Source organism: Miscanthus floridulus, chromosome 6 (genome assembly GCF_019320115.1).
Source record: "Miscanthus floridulus cultivar M001 chromosome 6, ASM1932011v1, whole genome shotgun sequence".
Lineage (NCBI taxonomy): Eukaryota > Viridiplantae > Streptophyta > Magnoliopsida > Poales > Poaceae > Miscanthus > Miscanthus floridulus.
The window spans coordinates 110654424-110675119 of NC_089585.1; the positions used below are offsets into that span (position 1 = coordinate 110654424).

At 43.2% G+C, this 20696-nt stretch overlaps 1 protein-coding gene across 1 annotated transcript; it reads right to left on the bottom strand.

Annotated features, from left to right (window-relative positions):
* Window positions 1-13002: 13002 nt before the first annotated feature.
* On the bottom strand, window positions 13003-16126 carry LOC136461008 (uncharacterized). The gene is made up of 5 exons (XM_066460495.1): window positions 15750-16126; window positions 15406-15643; window positions 15143-15321; window positions 13237-13343; window positions 13003-13079 (listed from the first exon to the last, which is right to left on the bottom strand). Exons 1-5 carry the CDS (start codon window positions 16124-16126, stop codon window positions 13003-13005), a joined length of 978 nt encoding a protein of 325 aa, XP_066316592.1.
* Between the last annotated feature and the right edge of the window lie 4570 nt (window positions 16127-20696).

Below are 20696 nucleotides of genomic sequence, written 5' to 3' on the forward strand. Positions count from 1 at the left end.
TACATGGGTGTACCTAGATGCATCCAAGAAGATAGTTTACCTAAGGAACCGATGCTTCTTAAAGATAAGTCACAAGTACCGCAGTAAATTGTTCTTTAGATTTTATGACAACACCCCGGAGATTGAACCCCTTCTGGAGAGACGTCATAACAGAGAACACGTATACAAAATGGTGAAAAACATACGTGTCGTCTATGGAAAGAAGAATCCGGATGGGACGAACAGAGATAGAAGCACACCTCCTATCGAAGGCGTACCTTTCAAGAAACAATCGATCTTCTTTCAGTATCTACCTTATTGGCCAGACTTGGAGGTCCCCCATGCCATTGATGCTATGCACATGTAGAAGAATGTCTTTGAGAGTCTCATTGCTACCTTGATGGACACAAGCAAGTCAAAGGATGGTCTGAAAGCACGAAAAGACATGGTGCAGCTAAACGTGATGCCACAACTTCACCCGGTACCTGAGGCTAATGGAAAATACACTTTGTCCGCAGTGTGCTTCAACCTAACATCAGACAAGAAGAGAGCTATATGCACTTTCCTGAGGGGGGTCAAAGTCCTGACTAGGTTTTCAACAAATGTGAAGAAGCTAGTGTCGATGAATGACTTGTCAATAACACACTGCAAGGCTCATGATTGTCATGTGATGCTGACAGTGTTTCTACCTATTGCTATCAGGGCTATAAAGCCTGAGTTCTTGAAAATGGCCATCACCCGCATGTGCTACTTCTTTTCGAAGATCTCATAGAAGACGATTGGCAAGCAAGAGTTGAGTGACCTACATAAATTTGTGGTGGAGACACAAAACCAACTAGAGATATGTTTATCTCCTGCGTTTTTTTATATAATGCCATATCTCATGATTCACATGGTTCATCAGATACAGGCGCTGGGCCCTTGCTACTTGCATGAAATATGGTCCTATGAGCGGTTCATGTTGGTTCTAAGTCGATACGTGCATAATCGAGCATACCCAGAGGGCTCCATGATAGAGGGTTATAGTACTAAAGAAGTCATCGAGTGTTGTCAAGAGTACCTAAAAGTATAAAAAGGGATTGGTAAACCCAATTCTCGTCACAAGGGTAGGCTGGCTGGGAAGGGCACTAGTGGTATAAAAGTGTTCATCGACCATGATTACAAAGAGGTGAGTCGGGCGCATTATAGTGTCTTGCAGAGTACACAACTGATGCAATCGTACATTAATGAACACTTGGCTATCATTATGGTGGAGAGAAATGGTCGTTCGGATGATTAGGTCATGAAACAGCATAAGCAATGACTAACTACATGGTTGAAGGACCAAAACATACCGCCTGGAGAAACCATAGACTATTACCATCAGTAGGTTGGCGGAGGGGCCATCGAGATAAGTGACATCTTGGAATGCTTATGACATCAATGGGTATACGTACTATACCCACGTAAAGGATAGTAAATATGTGAACCAAAACAACGGCGTTCGAATATAGGCTCTCGATGGATTGGGGCGAAAGATCCAATACTTTGGCATCATTGAAGAGATATGGGAACTTGACTATGGAAGGGATATAACGGTGGCCCTGTTTCGATGCTGCTGGATTAAACAACACCAACTAAACGAGATCGGATTGAGAGTCCTAGACCTCGAGAATCTAGGTTACCAAGATGACCCTTAGGTGCTCGCTTCACATGTCGCACAAGTTTTCTATATGTCTGACTCACAAAGTAACCTTCCCTCGAAGAAGAAGACAAAGCACGTGGTTGCCTCCGGGAAACAGCACATTATCGGAGTTGATGGCGTGGACGATGTTGAAGCTTACAATAACTACGATGAGATGCCGCTATTTATAGACTTTCCTAAGAAGATCAGTGTTGTGGAAAAGAACCTACCCAAAGACATATTGCCATGGGAACGAAAAGGTGTCAAGGGAAAAGTTGTTACAACGGGCTAGCTAGTTGTTGAACGTGGAGTGTTTATGTAAGTGTGTGTTTGTAAGACTTCATTTATGCATGTGTGTGAGACCATATATTTATGTATGTGTGTAAGACTATATATTTATGTATGTGTGTGAGACTATATTTATACATATGTGTGAGACTACCCTTTGCAACATCCAGATGAATCTATTTCAACATCCACTCTATTACTACTAAAACTTTAAGAATTCACTTAACACTTTATGAAATGAAGAAATGACCAAAATAAAAGTAGGAGATCTTGATGAGTTATACAACTTTTATATTCATCACATTTACAGCTGAAATCATTTAGCGGTTGAAAATCAGGTTTGAAGCTGTCATTTTCTAAAATTCAAAATTTAAATTATTCAAAATTAGTGACAAAGATAGATGACTAGACTAAAATGATAGAGCATGATTTTAGAAAATTTTAGAAAAAAAACATCACATTTGGAGTTAGTATGAGGAAGAAAAACAAGTTACAAGTTTCAGCCATAGATTAAAAAGAGAAATCACACTTGTTCATCATTGATCATTATGAACAGTTGTTATTTTTCTTTTTAATCTCTAGGTAAAATTCGTAACTAGTCTTTCTTCCTCATACTAGCTCCAAATGTGATGATTTTTTTCCTAAAATTTTCTAAAATCATGCCCTATCAAGTTACTGTGTTGATTTGGTCATTCTTTTCATTTGACAAAGTTTGAGCAATTCAAATTTTCAAATTTAAAAAATGACAAGTTGTAACGAGATTTTCAACCATTAAATGATTTCAGCAGAAAAAGTGATGAATACCAAATTTGTATAACTCATCAAGATCTACAACTTTTATTTTGGTCATTTCTTCATCTAACAAAGTGATAGTAAACATTGTTCACAAATCAACATGTCTCTCGTATAGTTCATGAAACTATGAGTCATATGTGAATTTGTGAACAATGTTTACTATTACTTTGGCACATGAAGAAGTGACCAAAATAAAAGTTGTAGATAGTGATATGTTCAACAACTTTTATATTCACGACTTTTATTGTTGAAATCATTTAAGGTTTCAAAATCTTGTTTGAAGTTGCCATTTATTGAAATTCAAAATTTCAACTGTCAAATTTGGTCAAATAAAAAGATGATAAAAAATAAAAGTTGTACATATTAATGAGTTCTACAACTTTGGTATTCATAATTTTTTCAGCTGAAATCATTTACTCTATCAAAATATTGTTTTAAGTTGAAATTATTTGAATTTTAAATTTTGAATCATTTAAACAAAGTCACATGACAAGATGACCAAAATAAAAGTTGGATACGTTGATGAGTTATACAACTTTTATGTTTACAATATTTTCATTTTAGGTCATTTAATGTCCTAAAATTGTAGTCAAAGTTTTAAAATTCAAAATTGTAAAATTCAAATTGTAGTCACATGACAAGATTGAGTTATGTTTACAACTTTTATGACTACAAATATTTTTATATATATTTGTGCATATATAGAATAATAAAAAATATTATATACATTTACTTTGTGTTTTTGTAATTTAAAAAATATAAAATTAATAAAATAGAAAATATTTATAAGGGCGGCTAGATCAGGAACCGCCCCTACAAATGCATTTGTAGGGGCGGCTGGATCAGGAACTGCCCCTAGAGATGTATTTGTAGGGGCGGCTGAATCAGGAACCGCCCCTACAAATCATCCTGGGTATAAATCCTTGGCGCTCGGGTGAATAGGTGTTGGGCGCTCTCTTCTTCTTCCCGACGCCGTCAGGCTACCCAACTGTGTCTCGCCGCCGCCACCGTCTCCGTGCCGTAGCCACCGCTCTCTTCGCACTGCTTCCTCTCACCTCTACCGTCCTCCTGTGACAGCCTCCATTGCCCGCCACGCTTCCTCCCCCAAACGTCGCCTTCCCAAGGCCGGCCGCCATGGTGGCTAGGGTTTCCTCGAGAGCTCACAATCCACGACGGCAGTGAAGGTCGCCCGCCTCCTTCCCCTCCCGCTTCCCCTTCCTAGCGCTGAGGAAGACGGGCTGGCACCATCCCCTCATGCTGTCTTCAGCGCGACTTCCCCCGGTGGTGCCAACTCCCCTAGCGACCGCGTCCTGTCTCAGTCCGTGACTTCTCGGCGAAGCGAGCTTATCTGAATGCCCTCGCTCTCTGCTCTAGGTATGCCTCCACTATCTGCTCTATCATTGTGTTTAATTTCTTGCTAAAGCCAACTCGTTCGCAAGCCTCTCGTTGTGGTCCATGAGTTTGGTGACCTCCCCAGACAGTGCTTTCAGTTCCACGCCTGTAGCCGAGGCCAGGCCTTTTGCGTACATGCTTTCCTCTTGCAGCTTCTGATTGTGGGCCTCTAGTTGAGCTTTGGCCTTAGTGAGCTCACACAATCTTTGCTTCAGTTCATCAATATCTGACTGACGAGAGAATAGATAATGTTAATCTAATCAGTTAAAATACCAAAATAAGTGATATAATTGAACAAATCAGTCAACTGGGGTGATGGTATTAGATAAATGGATCATGAAAAAATGTTGATTTAGCAGGTCAGTAATCTTTATACACTCTTCAATTACTACTTTGTAGGTACAATCTTCAATTACTACTTTGTAGGCAGGTGTTCTCGATTTAACAAGCCAGTGATCTTTTTACACTTCAAAAACGTCTGGACGACTGATGCAGCAGCTATCTAGCGCAGACGTATACTCTGTACTTTTTTTTGTCAAAACAAGAGCTTAGAGTGGTCACTTTCTAATATAAGCCCTGTTTAGTAGAGCTCGTACCGCCTCCCGCTTCTCTAAGACGCACACTTTTAGAGCTGCTCTACCAAAAAGAGGCCATAAATGCACATGAAAAGGAGGCCATAAACATACTGTACATGCACAAGGACACGACATGGAGTATCAGAAACCTATCATTTCAGTTCAGCTTATCAGTAGTACTCTGTATCTTTTAGCTACTCCTAGGCCCTAGCTACGGAGAACATAGCATCATGCGCACACTTGTCACGGCCTCCAACTTGGACAGTCGGATGGCAGCGTCGTTTGCCAACAAGTTACAAGTTACGACGACTTCCATAGTGGATCGTCCCAAAAGTTGGAGCCCCTCCACTTTCACGTACCCCAAAAGGATCTAGAGCGAGAGCGGCCCCATCACACGCATTTACACGCCAAAAACACGCTCAATCGCTGCCACCAAACCAAAACTGCACCTAGGCCCCAGCAAACTGACACGTCGTCATGTAGTTACGCTGCCGGTGGAGTGCACGCCTAGGATGACGCCGCGTGGCAACGCAAGCTCATCACCACCAGCGTGCAGATGAGCTTAAATACTCCTAATTAGTTGTGTGGTGGATAGGCAAGAGTGAGAAAATTAAACATGAATCATTTGGGACTTTAGTTCTCTACTCTAGGTACCTCAAGTTCAAATGCTTTCTCATTGACCTGCTCCAGTAGCTTAGTGTGACACTGGGAAATTATTGCAAACAGTTTAATATGTATCAATTCAGAGATAAAGTAATTGAAAACTAATTGACTGCAGATAATATATCGGTGTATGTTCTAACTGGTCAAGCTTCCCCTTAATCTGCCTTTCTAAATGTGCTATCTGCTGCTGCTTGCCCTTAATCTTGTCACTGACCATTTTCATTTCCATCTTCAAATGTATACAGTTTATGGTTTTCATTTCCATTCTTCCATGACACTAATATGAAGCTAGGAAAAATATTGCTTCTGTTGTTTGACACTTTTCAATAGGGTTTCTAAGTTAGGCCAAAATCAGTCTTGCTGCCTTGTTATTTTTGTGTAGGATATTTCTATTGGTAACTTTGGGTGAAATTTTTGTAGTAGCCTATTTGGAGCATGTAGTATGAACTGTAATTTTTGTAGATTAAACTATGTAGTTTTCATATATATTCATTATTCCACTTAAATAACTAAATAAATTAAGAAAGGCATTAAAAGAAATGAATTGGTGGTGAACACCTTACTTTATGGTGATCTTATATCATGTGTGAACTTGTGATGCACTTGGTTTGGTCAAAAATCATGTTTGGCACATAAGTAAATATTTAATTTTAGCATTTTTATAATTCTGGATAGTTTCTAGCACTTGGTGAATTAGGCTTTGATAATGGTGTTTGCTGAGAATCATGTGGATACCAAAGTTGTAGTTAACTTACTAAACTAGCTTGTGTTAAAATTTGGTGGCATTTGGCCAAGTAGTTTAGGAGATATGGCTGTTCTAAGTTTGAGTTCAGTTTTGGCTGCTCTCTGTCTTGTGAAGACAGATTTATGTTGTTAAGTGATTTTGACCTGGTAAAAGTTGGAATCATGCCTTGAGGTCTAAAAATGAATTTTAGGCAATTTTATAAGATTTCTAAATTGTCTTGTTGCATGTCATTTGGATTTGTAAATCTCCAGTTATGGTTAGTTACTATGCTGTTGTTGCTCTCTTACTACTGCTACTGCTCTCTTACTACTGCTACTACTCTGTACTATACTCCATTCCTCTCTTTTGCTTGGTTTTCTGTGCAGCTACTACTACCTAACTACTACTACTCTGCTTTCCTATATTTACTACTCTGCTATGTCTCTATTTCACTCTTTTCTGGTTCGACTGAACTGCTCTTTTCTGGCTACTCTTCTATGCTTCGGGCAGCCCTTTGGGGTCGATTTGAAACAGCCGAAGGACTTAGCATAGGGCAAGGCAGGTGCTTGCTATGCTTGCTCTCTCCCTCTCTGCTGTTGTCTGGTGCTTGATGTGCCTACTCTCCATCTTTGGTGTTGTTGGTGCTGTCTGGTGCTTCCTCTCTCCCTCTCTAGAGCTGCTGGTGCAAATACCAGAGACGCCGTGTTTGTTTTGCTTCGAAGCGGGGTTTGGTGGGATGATAGAGACGGCGTGCAAATACAGACGCACGCTAGTTGCTAACTTGCTACCCTCCTTGGCTCCTCACCTGTGCTACCCTCCTCTCCTCTATTTTTGCCACCTTTCCTATCCTCTATGTTTGGAAAGCAGCAGCTGCTTTTTTACACCTTTTCCTCTCTATGTTTGTTAAGCAGCTGTTGCTGTTTTTACCAAATCTCCCCTCTCCTCTCCTCTCCTCTCCTTTGTTTTGCCGATGATGAAATTGCCTAAGTACATACATTATATGGAATATGAGCTGATGATCAAGAACTTGTGAGGAACTTGGCATCATTAGCAGCCGCCCCTACATTACCTTCTCTCTTCTCTGTTATGATGCCTTGATGCTCCAAGTTCATGATCAAATGATGATTGACATGTTTCTGAGGCCTCTACTACTGCTACTACTCATTTTTTTGATATATTGTTGTTTTATAGGACTACTTTGGTTTATAGACCTTTTTGATTTCTTATACCTTCTCACGTACCTAAAGCACACTTTCTTGTATCTATTAGAACAAAGTGTAAAATAATGTCGTGGACACCAGACAGTGCAGCCCGATGCCCTGAGCATGATGAGCAGCCAACCTATGAGGAGCAAGCACTAGAGGACCAGCTTACTTAGGAGCAGTTCAATAACGAGTTAGAAAAGGATCTAGAAGTGGTGCTTACTCAGGAGCAGTGTGATGAGGAGAAAAGGGGAGCAGAAGGAAGAGCAGGAGAGGTTGCTGAAGGTGAAGAAGAAGAGGATGATGATGATGATTATGACTCAGAAGAGGGATATGTAAGTCCCGAGGATCCTTTCCCACGTGAAGCTAGAAGGAGGCCAATAGAGGAAGATTTGGATAAGGATTTTGACTCGAATGAGGAGGTAGGGATAAAGCCTTAGCTTATAAATTTTGCTAAAGCTTTAGCTATGTTACCTCTGCTAACACTTTGACCTGTCGTATATACAGGTCCCTCCTAAAACTCGGAAAAGACGACATCGACATCCGCAATATCTCGCTGGATAAGATGGAGTAGAGGAAATGTGAGCAAAGGCAACAGCCATAGAGACAGACATTGAGGCCTCTACTCCACAACCTCAAGACACAACTATGACTACCAAGCCTAAGAGGAAACAAGGGGATAGAAAAGCAAATCTATATACAGATAAGGTATGCTATGTGATAACGGAGGTCGGGCCAGCAGGGGAGATCCTTGAGCCGAAGGAATTAAGAGGACGATTCTGTAATGCGATCGGGGCCCTAGTAAGAGATAAATTGAACCCAGCAATCCCTAACTAGAAAGAGGTACCAGAGAAGAAAAAGGATGAACTATGGGATAGGCAGCTGAAGCTCAATTTTAGATTTCCATAGGATAAGCACGAACTGGTAAAAAATGCTTTTAGGATGATGGGAGAGTCATTCCGACATTGGAGGTCGGAGCTCCACAAGAAGTATATCCAAAAGGGGTTAACTCCCTTCAACGAGTTCGGCAAAATAACTCCTAGTCAATGGGAGGAGCTCATGGCTGAGAAGACTTCACCGGAGGCATTAGAGCTCAGTGCCCGTAACACCGAGCTGGAGAAGAGGAACAAACACCACCATCATCTAGGCCCCGATGGCTACTGTGTCAAGGAAGAGCAATTTAGGAAGATGGACGAAGAGGTCGCAGCTGCTGGGAATATCGATGTGACAAATTTGAAGGTACGCTCAAGGAATTGGATAAGCCGGAGACCCAAGAGACAGTATCAAGGATACTGAAATATGCTGAAGACAAGAAGAAAGGCTCATTCAATCCTTCTAGAGAGAGGGACGAGCTTAGCTTTGGCTTGGAAAACAAGGAGCACACAGGCCACACTAGGGGGCTACGGAAAAGGACGACCTGGAAGCAAGGATTCAAAGAGGACAGGCACATGTACAAGAAACATGGCAGAGATCGGGAGACTAATCTTGAGCTCCAAGTAAAGGCTCTAGTTGTGAAGGCGTTGGAGGAGCAAGGACTGTCTATGGAGCCACGGACATTAATGACACCGCTGGGAGAACTGGCATTAGTTGACAGTCCTCCGAAAGTTTCTAGTAGCCAAGGTTCCACTACAGCCACAACCCTCATCGATCGCATATGGGAACCAACTAGTTGCACCTTGGTGTTTCTCAGCGGCAGGCAAAACATTATGATGGAGGTGGCAACAGGTGTGGCACATCCTCCTGGTGGCTTGCACCACAATAATAAGATACTGCTGGACTACACTAGGGTCGAGGTGCATACTATGAAGCTCGAGTTCATGCAGTGGAGGATAGACTATACAACTCCTGAGGGGCTGGTGTTACTCGGAGACGTAATGGGGCAGTTCATCCTCTGGCACAAACAGGACATTATATTGACTGCTTCTTTGCCGCCTCCCCCTCTCCCAAATTTGGAGCGAGTTGTTGAGGTCGGGGAGATATTTTCATCGTCTCGCGGCCACCACATTCCTGAGATGCCACATTCTTCCCTGCCTCCTAGCGAGCATGTGCCTTCTCCAGCTCATACTGAGCAAGTGCATGATGAGATGCCACAGTCTTCTCATCAAGCACAGCCAATACATGAACAACGAGTGCCTCCTGAAGAAGGTGATGCACAAGAAGATGAGGACGTGCCTAAATGGGAACTTCGAAAGAAGCATCCAATCACCAGAAGACCAATTTATGTTCTGATGAAAGACGTCTCGTCGGTGTCCAAGTGGTATTCCCATGACCAGTTCAAGCCTGAGAACCAAGTTAAAAAGTCACATCACGGGGTTCTGAGGAGGCCATCACTAGCAAACTCCACCAAACAGCAAAGCAGTATCCAAATATTGATGCCATCAAATAGTCAAAGGATTGTCCAAAAACATATAAAAGAGGCAAGCCCTTCCTACCAAACCGGGATATCCAACGCCTACCACTTGGAATGAGAAGGTTCCATGATTGGTACTTGCGTGTTCTCCCAACGAGCATAGACCTCATACAAGCATGCTTCTCCACTAGCACATTTGAAAGCCCAGCCGAGAAAATTGTCTTTGACTTCAATGACATGCAGACATCCTTTCACCTCAGAGCAATGGAGATGAATCTAATTCGCATGTGGTGCTTGTAAGTCCTTGTCCTCCCGATATGATATGAATGTAATCTTTGAATTTTGTTGTAACTAACCCACGCGTGATTTGTAGAATGCAAGTGCACATTGCCAAACAAATGCCAAGTGTGAAAGCCGGGTATATAGACCCTCAAGCTATAGCACAAACAAATTTTAATTACCCTAAACAGTGGCTACTGGATGCTAAAAAGCTAGCTGCTGGAAAGACTCTTTGAGAGAAAGAGCACATCCGTACGATGAAACTAAGGGAAGAGTCCCTTAAGGTTGCAGCATACATTGCCCTAGCTTCCAAAATTCTCCAATAGCACTCTACTATATGGCTACCATACAACTTCGAGTAAGTTCAACTCTATACTTAAAGCTTTGATCGATATATTTTATTCGATGCAAAAGAGCTTATCTAGTTCTATGATTAAATTCATGCAGCAACCACTGGATTTGTATAGGCATCAATGTTGGGAGGAGCATGGCATGGGTCTTTGATTCAATAGATAGGGACCCGGTGACATACAAAGACTTCATATCAATTCTCAAGATGTATACATATCGACAATCCTCATTAGCTTATATGTTTATATACATACTTGTAACGTTCACTTTTGGATACTAACAAGTTGTATTTGCTAAAATAATTCGAACAGGGCATTTAGGTTCTATGTCACTAAACATCACGGAAGGCATGATCCAGCAAGGAAGGAAAAGCTGGCTATAAAAACACTATGTGCGGTAAGTGTAACTTACTTCTTCAGTACTCCATTACATGGCTGTCAAAAGCATTACTTAATATTTTCATATGCAAAATACAGTGCCCCAAGCAGAAACCTAGGAGTGTACATTGTGGATACTATATATGTTCTATGATGAGTAACACCAGTGCCTACAGAAGACACCCCTTAAGGGTAAGTTTAAACCTCTTCACACGTAGTATAAAAACTTCATACATGGTATGAAATATTAAACCGAAACTTATTCTCTTGTAGTGGAAAGAAGAGAAAGAAATGAAAAGAGACCCATACAAGGATGACCAACTCTTAGAGCTCGTCGGCGACCTTTGCAACTTTATATTGGACCAGATTGTACACGTCAAAGGCACCTACCATGACCGAGAGTCTGACTTAGGTAGAAATCCTCAGTACCAACACCTTCGTGAGACTGAAAGGTTAGCTCTAGGACGTTGATAATAATGTGTATGAAATTTGACATTGGTTTTACCTTGTGAATTATGTCTATTTAATGATGGATTATATATATTCTTATGAATTGGACTTGTAATTGTAGTTTATATAATACTCTTGTCCTTGTAGTTTATATAATACTTTTGAGCGAACGCGGTTCGGAATGTTGGTCATGGGGCGTTCGGTGGGATTATCTCGCTTTCCTCGCTCACGTTGGTCGCGGGGCGTTCAGTGAAACGTTGGTCGCGGGGCGTTTGGCAATGCGAACGTTGGATGGAATACGCGGAAACAAACAGGGTTCTGGTCGAAATTGAATTGTAAATTTGATTTTTTTTTGCGGAAAAATGTACTGTAGGGGCGGTTTTAGACTGAACCGCCCCTACAAATAGGTATTATAGGGGCGGCTGGTACTATAGCTACCCTACAAATTGATTTGTAGGGGCGGCTGATAACACCAGTCGCCTCTACAAATCGACTTGTAGGGGCGGTCTGGGAACCGCTCCTACGAATGCATGATTTATAGAGATGGTTTGATAGGGGCGGCTGGCTAAACCGCTCCTACAAATAGTCTTGAGCCGCCCCTACAAATGATATATGTAGTAGTGTGTAGTAAGAAAAAGTAAAATAAAATAAAAGGCATGCGTGCTTATTACTGCAAGCCTGTAACAACTATTACGACGCCAACACAAGTGGGCCTGCTGGTGGTTGGTATGGAAGTGGAAGGCAGTGTGTGCAGAAGTTCTCTGGGCACATTATTAGTACGGACTGTCATTTTATAAAGATTCTTGGGATGCTTGCAAATTTGGACCAAACATTACAATCTACTCCCTCCGTCCCTTAATGTGTGCCGTTCTAAAATTTGGCACAAGAATTAAGGAACCTAGCGACAAACTTGAACACCCCTATAAAATACAGAGTACGTTCACCTGCGAATGGACATGTCATTAATGCTCATTCTTGGATTGAAAGATGCAGGCATGCCACACACAGACATTATTTTTACAGTAAAGAAAACACAGTTGTCACATCAACTTTTTGTACAGTTACACATGCACTGCATTATTTTGGATTTAAAGAAACCAAACATTACACCAAATCGTTGGCGGCAAACAGCACTTAACGCCAAAAAATATCAGTGCGCTCCATTTTTACACAGAAGAGGCAAACTAAATTTTGAAACTAGTGCTCCTAGCGCCATTTTTCTAACTCCTGTGCCAATAAAGCCTGGTAACCCTTCGTTCCACTCATTTGAACCATTTCTCATGCATCCTCCATGGCAATAGACTTGAACACAGTACCAGAGGGAGGGGAGGAGTTGCCAGATCTCAACAAGAAGCCTGATGAACATGAAGAGGATCATAATCCCTTCGAAGATGTAGTGGATTCAATTGAAGTTGGGGGATCTGGTCGCTTTGGTCTCCATCCTGATCAAATTCATGAACAAGCAGAAATTCATCAAGGTAAGCACGTTTGCTTGTATCCAAATCTGAGTGTACTGTTTCAAGCTCTCTCTCTCTCTCTCTCACACACACACACACACACCCTCTCCCTCTCCCTCTCCCTCTCCCTCTCCTAAAATTAGTGTGCTGTTTTATTTCTGTCCTAAAAATCATAAGCAACATCAGGGAATTTAGTCATTACTATCTTTTGTCACCTGAAACTCTTTTCTGTACCACTTGTTCTATGTAACCTCTCTATCCTAAAATAGCATGGGCTTCTCTTTATCTTCTATCCGTCCTAAAATTAGTATGAACTGGTAGTCTCTCATAAAAATTTAAGCAACATTAGTTAGGTTTATGTGTGAGGCATGCAACTCATATTTGCTTCTGGTTCAAAATGAAATTGTAGTGAGGGCAGAATAGCTCACTTGTGGGGTGACAATGCCTTTCATATTCATCAGCTGCTTCTATACAGGTGACAATGTTGGCAATCCATTTGATTTGAATGATCCACTAGTAGAACAACAAGGAAACCTACATGCAGGTGATTATTTCCCTTAGGTTCAAGTCATGTTTGCAAGAATAATTGTCCCTATGAAAAGTTTGATAATTTATTTAATGACAATCAGCACACAGCATCTACATTTTTTGTAGGAAATGACAACACTGCCTTACAAGCAGAACATGATACCTTGGACGATCTCATACAAGACTTCGAAGTGTACACGGATGATGTTGACATCATATTTGATGAAGAGGAGTTGTCCGACTCGGATGACGACGAAGATCAGCAAACCCAGCAAGAAGAAGCAACAAATATGGTCAGGATTTTGACAGAAAGAGAACGGCAAGACATTTATGAAGATTTGCTTCGGTTAAGCAATAATGGCAAATTAAAAAGAGACAGCACAACACTTATTGCTGCAAAGTACAATGTCCATGTGCGTACAATACAACGGGTATGGCAGAGAGCAAAAAAAAATGTTTGGAACAAGGCATACTAGTAGATGTCAAATCTTTGCGACCTAAGAATTGTGGTCGTAAAAAAATTCAAGTGGACCTCACAAGGGTTGTTGATATTCCCTTAAACAGAAGGGGTACCATAAGGTCACTAGCAACTGCTCTTAATATCAATAAAAGCTCTCTACATAGGTTGTTCAAAGAAGGCTTGCTACGACGACACTCCAACTCATTGAAGCCTTATTTGAAGGAAGAAAACAAACAGGCAAGGCTGCGGTGGGTTCTCTCTATGCTAGAAGAAAGTACTCTACCAGACAATCCCAAGTTCAAAGAAATGAAAAATATTATTCACTCAGATGAGAAGTGGTTCAATGGGACAAAGAAGAATCTGACTATGTACATGCATCCAGATGAAGAAGACCCACATAGAACAGTGCAAAATAAGAATGCCATTCACAAAGTCATGTTTTATTCTATTGTTGGAAAGCCCAGGTTTGATGCTGAAGGGAGATGCTATTTTGATGGGAAGCTAGGCATATGGGCTTTTGTGCGAACGGTACTAATCTTTGTCTAAATAATACTTGCAATCCCTTTTATGTTATTTCAAATAACATTCTTTTTAATTACAGGAACCAGCAAAAAGGAGAAGTAGCAACAAACTAAGGGGCACACCTATCACAAAGTCAATGAAGGTTGATAGACAAACAATGAGAACTTATATGATCGACAAACTCATACCAGAAATACAAGCTCGTTGGCCTAGAGAAGCAAGGCATGAGATAATATGGATACAACAGGACAATGCTCCTTCTCATGTACTAGTAGATGATGTAGTTTTTGCTGCAGCAGTAGCCCGAACAGGCCTCGACATACGCCTAATGAACCAACCTCCTAATTCTCCTGATATGAACTGCCTTGACCTTGGTTTCTTTGCTTCTCTTCAGTCGCTAACGGATAGAACGACATCTAGAAACATGGATGAGCTCATCCAGAATGTGTACATTGAATATCAAAACTACAACCCCATCCTTCCCAATAGGGTATTCCTCACACTACAAACATGCATGATTCAAGTTATGAAGGATAATGGAGGCAATAGGTACAAGATCCCTCACATGAACAAAGAGAGGCTAGAGGCACAAGGCATGCTCCCTACAGCTCTAAGTTGTGATAGCCAGCTAGTTCAAAGGGCTTTTGAGTTGTTGAACACTTAATGGTTCTGTTCATGTAAACATCGCTTGTGATGCTTCTGTTCATGTAAACATCTCTGTATATATATGATCATGTATAAATTCTCTGTATACATATGACCATGTATAAAGTCTCTGTATCATGTGGCAGCGACAAACTAGTAATTCCTTAGTGTGTCATTTAACATTGCAACTCACAAAGTATACCATAACATAGATACATGCAAGCACCACAAATCAAAATGAACCAAACCAGTCCAACATAAACCATCAGTGCAAACAACCAACAACCCATCAGTACCACCAGCACTAGGGTGGAGTTACAATCAAAATGTTACCAATACCTTGACTACGATCTTGCGTGTTGTAGCCCAATGGTTCTAACGTTTGGAGCTCTTGAAAACATCTTCATATGCAGGAATGAAGGTAGTGAACATGTCTCTTACCTGTTCATTTAAGTCAACATCTTCCACTTGTGAATGGCCTCGCAAGTCCACACCATCCTGAAACCAACATCCCTCATCATCAGTTTCCAGATCAGAGAAGCTAGCTTTATGGTCCACCTCCTCCTTGCTAGTATCCATCTGCACCTTGGCACACGACATGTCTAGCTTGTCGCTCTCCATCTCCACATTTCCACTCTCTTGCTCCAACTTTACACTACCCATCTGCACTGTGCTACACAGCATGTCGAACTTGTCGCTCTCCACCTCCAACTTCGCATTGTCCACCTCCAGCTTGGCACTCTCCTTCTTCAACTTGACCCTATCAACATGGACCTTGCTAGACAACATCTCCGACTTGTCGCTCTCCATCTCCACATTGCCACTCTCCTTCTCAAACTTGACATTGTCCATCTGCAGCTTGTTGCTCTCCATGTTTACCTTGGAAATCTCCTTCTCCTGCTCCAGCTCAAAAATAAGGTCACGCCACTGGTGAAGCATAGTACTACATAGAAACGATAGAATTTATACACAAAATCAGTGGCGGAGCTTGGAGCCAGAGCACAAAATCAGCAAGTTACCATAAAATCAGCAACATAAAGCTGGCTTACCCCAAACGCCCACGACCTTGGTTGCCACACGGCCCAGCAATTCTGCTCACTGTAACAATTTCATGTGGCTGCGTCTCAGGCATGTACTCATCCTCATCGCCAAGCAAAGATGAACCCTTAACCCCTTCTTCTTCATTCGAATCAGGTATCAACTCGAATCGATCTGCACCCCCTTCCTGTGTATCTTGAGCAAAATCCTGTCCTTCGATGGCGATGCAATTAAGCTTATGGTCCCACCAAGTTCCACGACGACGATCCCGACCGCGCATCTGCTTTGCAGGCCACATCCTATGGCTTGAAGGGATTCCCAAGGCACGCTTCATTCGCAAGTGGTGAATGAACCGGCTAGGCCCATGTGCCCTGTTGCCGCCTGCCATCCAAGGATTGCCTGACAAAAGAACACTGCAATAAGAGTAAAACACTTGATTCTCATGCAAATGATAAACTAATATGACAAAAACAGAAGCCATTCTTCTTAATGAAAAAAGCACTAGCACAGCAATAGGATTTCTGAGCATAATAGTAGCTGAGCCATATTTTTCATAAATGTCTAGGCCATCAACAGAGTGGATTAGATGTGCCTAACTTAATTTTCTGAGCACTATAACGGATTATTCCTGTACAACCCGGTCCAAAGTCTCAGCATGCTCCACACACATTGGTGCATGATGTAGGTGACCTATTTTTTTATTTGCTTATAGTGGTCATGGAAAGATTGAAGTTTTTTCAGAATAGAGATGTGATTTTTGGAGCAGGAGGAGTACCTTGACAAAACTTGAGGGTCCTCAACACAGGCCCTCAGATCTAGCCTAGCTCCACCTTGAGCTGGTAGGAGGCAAGGTTGTGGGAGGCAGTGTGACGACAGTAGAGGGCAGCAGCGACTAGGAGCGGCGAGCCTCTACGGGTCGGCGCGGAAGCCGTGCTTCACCCTTGTGTTGTCGGATGAGTCTCGGCGATGTCACGTGGATGAAGGGCCTGCATTCTCGGCTCCCCTAGCCCGGCACAGGATGAAAGGGAGGGGCCAAGCCAGAGGAGGAGGCAGACGCTGTGCACCGCCGCATGAGTGAGCCTACGCTCTTGCCTCCTGTAGCCTAGCGACCGGCGACGATGCGGATGGGGCAACCGGCGACGACGATGGGGCGAGCAGCTATGAGGATGCGGCGACCGGAGACGATGCGGATGCGGATGCGGATGGGCGACAGAAGACCGACGATGCGGTCGAAGAGGGTGAGATTGGGGATCGGTGGATTTTTTTTACGAAGTACTACCCGGCCTGTGCGGTGGTGTGAGGGGAAAGCAGTGAAGGGATAAGGCTGCTGCAGGCGACGTGCGGTGGGAGTCTGCATCTATGCGTGGGACCCGCGTCACTAGCCCAACGACACACATTAAGGGACACTGCTCCCCTCCTAGAACGACGGACATTAAGGGACGGAGGGAGTATACATGTGATGTAATGCAACCAATACAATTTGTCGTGTACACGGGTTGATTAATGAAAACATTAGTAGTCCACTCCAGTTAGCTTGTGACATGATGCATTATCTGAGTCTACATATATACTCTCTCTATATAGAAATGGAAATATGGTGTTACCGGACAAATGCAACCACCCCTTATTGAAAGCTTTCACAAGCATAAACTTTCATATCTATTATCAATGCAAACTGCAATGTATTGGTGGTAAACTCATCATCATAACTGCTTCTGCATTCTGTATGATTCGACAGTGGTAGCTTACATATGAATACAATAATTATTAGGTTTGTATGAACACCGTGACAGTGCTGTAAAACATCAACGAGGGGCCAGGGGTGGGGGGAGGTGACCTGGTGTGTAACTGGTAGTATTGCTACAGTTATATAGAAATGCTTTGCATGTACTCCCTCCGTTTCCATTTAACTGCCGTGAGGGCAGTCCCAATGAAAGAAACTAGTAGCTTCTATAACATAGGATACCGCACCAAAAAAGTACTACTTTTCAACCCATGGTTTCTATGAGTAATAATTATTTTCTCTTTCTCTCTCTTAACTCTATCTTCTTCCTCCAATGGGAGTGCGGCACGAGCCCCCTAGAAACTAGTGGTTTCTCCCCAATGGCGATTTCATGGTTTCTTGGTGCATTGGGTCAAGAGAAGACCTGATTTCTTCATGAGGAAATCATTTCTAGGATTTTTGCTCTCTTTCTTCATTAATTACGTTGCCATGTCAGCGTTTTGCCTACGTAGCAAGTCATTTAATGAGGATAGAAACCATCATCAATACACCATTGGGACTGCCCTGAGGGGCTTCATTTCAGATACCAAGACACGTATTAACTCAGCATGAATAATCACCTCATGGCATGCAGGGAAGTAATTACACAACGGCATGCAAGAGAAAAAAGGGCGTTTTTGACTACCTTGTTCATGCCACGAAACTATTGCTAGCTATGTGTGCACCGCTTTGTTTTTTTACTCCCAAGTAATTAATTGTCCCTTGATACCTGCAGTCTGCCTCCTATTATGGCCAAAATGAAAATCTGGTGTATGCTAGTTAAATGGGAACGGAGGGAGTACAACTCAATCACATCCACACTTCTTCTGCATTTATAAGCTTTCATAAGTGATTTCAAAATGTTGCATTGTAAGGTTGCACTACCGCAGACGATCTTTAGAGGCAGTGTCGTGGGGTCGTTTCCGTGGTAGTAATCATGTCGTTCGACATGGGATGATGTGTATGCCTTTGGCGGCTTAAGCACCCAAAGCATAGGGGGGTTATCCTGGTTCGTCGGGCATCTAAGCCCTGCGTCTAGCAATGGTGTTCTTCGCGTTGAGAATGCTCAATCGAGTTCTTACAATGGAGAAGAAAGAGAGAGGTGTAGGGGAGCGCTATGCTATTCTAGGGTTTGATCTACTGGGATTTGATCGATCCTTCCCTTTCTACAGGATCCCATGCCCTACCTTTTTATACCGAAGGGCGGTGAGAGTACAAGTCGTGTGGTTGCTGAGACCATCCAACATCAATTTCAGACAATAAGATATACCATAAAACATCACCATTAGTACCATACGACCACCAAACATAACAAAATAGCAGATTCATGGCCATTAGACATCAGTAAAGCGAAGCATATATTAAACAAGAACATATCTTTAACGGATTGCAGCTAGAACCGAGACATGGAATCGCTGGCGAAGCGGCGACGCCTAAGAGGCGATAGGAGGCGAGGCGGGAGGGCATGCTGGTTGCATGCACCTTGAACACGATCTCCACGGAATTGGTGATGCCGGAGAGCCGGTCCCTAGAGGAACACATCAACGCGACTAAGTAGGTCACCGGCGTCGGTGGGGCCGAGCTGGTCGTCGGTGTTGGTGGGGGCGAGCACAATGACCGGGTGGAGGTGGGGGCGGCAAGAGCAGGAGTGGAGGCCGGGCGGAGCGGCGAGGACAGGCGCCCCCGCTTTCATGCCTCCGGGGACGACTTTGTAACGTGTCTAGAAGCTATTGACGATTACAAGTGTGTCTAGCACGGTGTCAGTTTGAGACACTTACAATATCATTATAAAAAGTGTCTTTAGATGGCTTTTAACACAAATAAAAACGTGTCTAATACCATGTTATGTTGAGACGTTCATAAAATCATGTCAAAAAGCATCTTTACATGAATATATATGTAGAGACGCTTTTAGTGTGCATTACTATGAAAGTGTGCCTAGAGCAATTTTTTCATGTATTGAAAGTTGTTGTCGCCGCTGCTCTCATGGCTCCAGGGACCGGGCGCTGCCGCCATCGTCTCACAGAGGAGTCGGAGAGACGCGAGTGGAAGAGAATAGAGAGAAGAGGCTAGGTATGAACATTGAAGAGTGGGCTGCCATTTTGGGCTTTCATGGGCTGCGACTATTTTCTTGGCCAGTCAAACTCTTAGCTGAAGCTAAATAGGTCATTAATTAGCGGCTATCTCCAGTTATCTCCTGCTATTAGCGGCAACGGTTGCTTAAGCTAAAAATTGCTTCTTCTAGCTGTACTCTTTCCCACCAACTATCTTCGGCTAGCCGAAAGATTTAAAACCTTGATAGAAAGTGAGGATGGACAGAAGAAGTAAGGATGATACCAAGCTAGCAGGCCACCATGTTTTGTGTAGTCTCTCCTGTTTAAGCCGGCGCAATATGGAGAGATGCCGACTTTGAATTGAAGGGCTCGCCAAAAAGGTGGCTGCTTGCAAGGCTGCAAGCCTGTAACCCGCGCGCCACGGCATCTCCCGGAAAGGCCTGTCTGCCTCTCTCTTCCAGTTGCAACGGCATCTCGTCCGGCGAGTCCCTTTGCCAGTCCTTCCGTCCACGTAGCGCGCCCATGCCGAGCACGTCGACGTCTCCGATGCGACAGCATTTTCACGAGCACAGGGCCGGCCGACCCGGTGGCGCTTTCCATTCGGTCGACCGGTGCTGTCGCCGCCTCGCCGGGCCTCGCGCGCTGATGTTTTCGGTTTTCCAAGGAATAACCCGCATCCCCTTCGATCGGTTGATGCATCTCGTGCCGGGCGTCTGTCGACGTATGCGTCGCTTCGGCAATAGCAGCACCGGCGGTAACCAGATTGGAAAAATGCCCTGCTCTTTTGATGATTCGGCAGGCTGCTTATCAGGGAGCGGGAGAGGGCATATTCCGCTTTGCGAATCCCACTACTGCCAGCGCCGCAACGCACGTCGATATCGACGGATCCTTACGCCGAGGCCCAAAGGTGGTGACCACTGGCGCTGGCGGCTATGTCATGTCTGTCTCCGATCATGGGATGCTGCGTGTGACAAATGTTCAATCAATTTCAAAAGCGAAGTGGCCTTGGCACCGTACGCGGGTCAGATTCACGCGAATGTTTTAAGGAATGACCGCAACAACCGACGCCATGGAAGTCCGGCCCAGTTATTGGAGACTCCAGTTCTGGCCCAGTAAATTGTTTCGCACTCCAACTCTGGCCC

Bases quoted from the DNA above. Each gene is read 5' to 3' on its own strand.
- LOC136461008 (XM_066460495.1), bottom strand. From the start codon at position 16,126: ATGGCAGGCGGCAACAGGGCACATGGGCCTAGCCGGTTCATTCACCAC. The intron at 15,322-15,405 runs GTGGAGAGCGAC...GGAAATGTGGAG, and splicing joins TGGACAATGCGAAGTTGGAG to ATGGAGAGCGACAAGCTAGA. The intron at 13,344-15,142 runs GGTAAGAGACAT...CTTCTTCTTGCT, and splicing joins GATGTTGACTTAAATGAACA to GGGTTTGCTGATCTTCGTCG.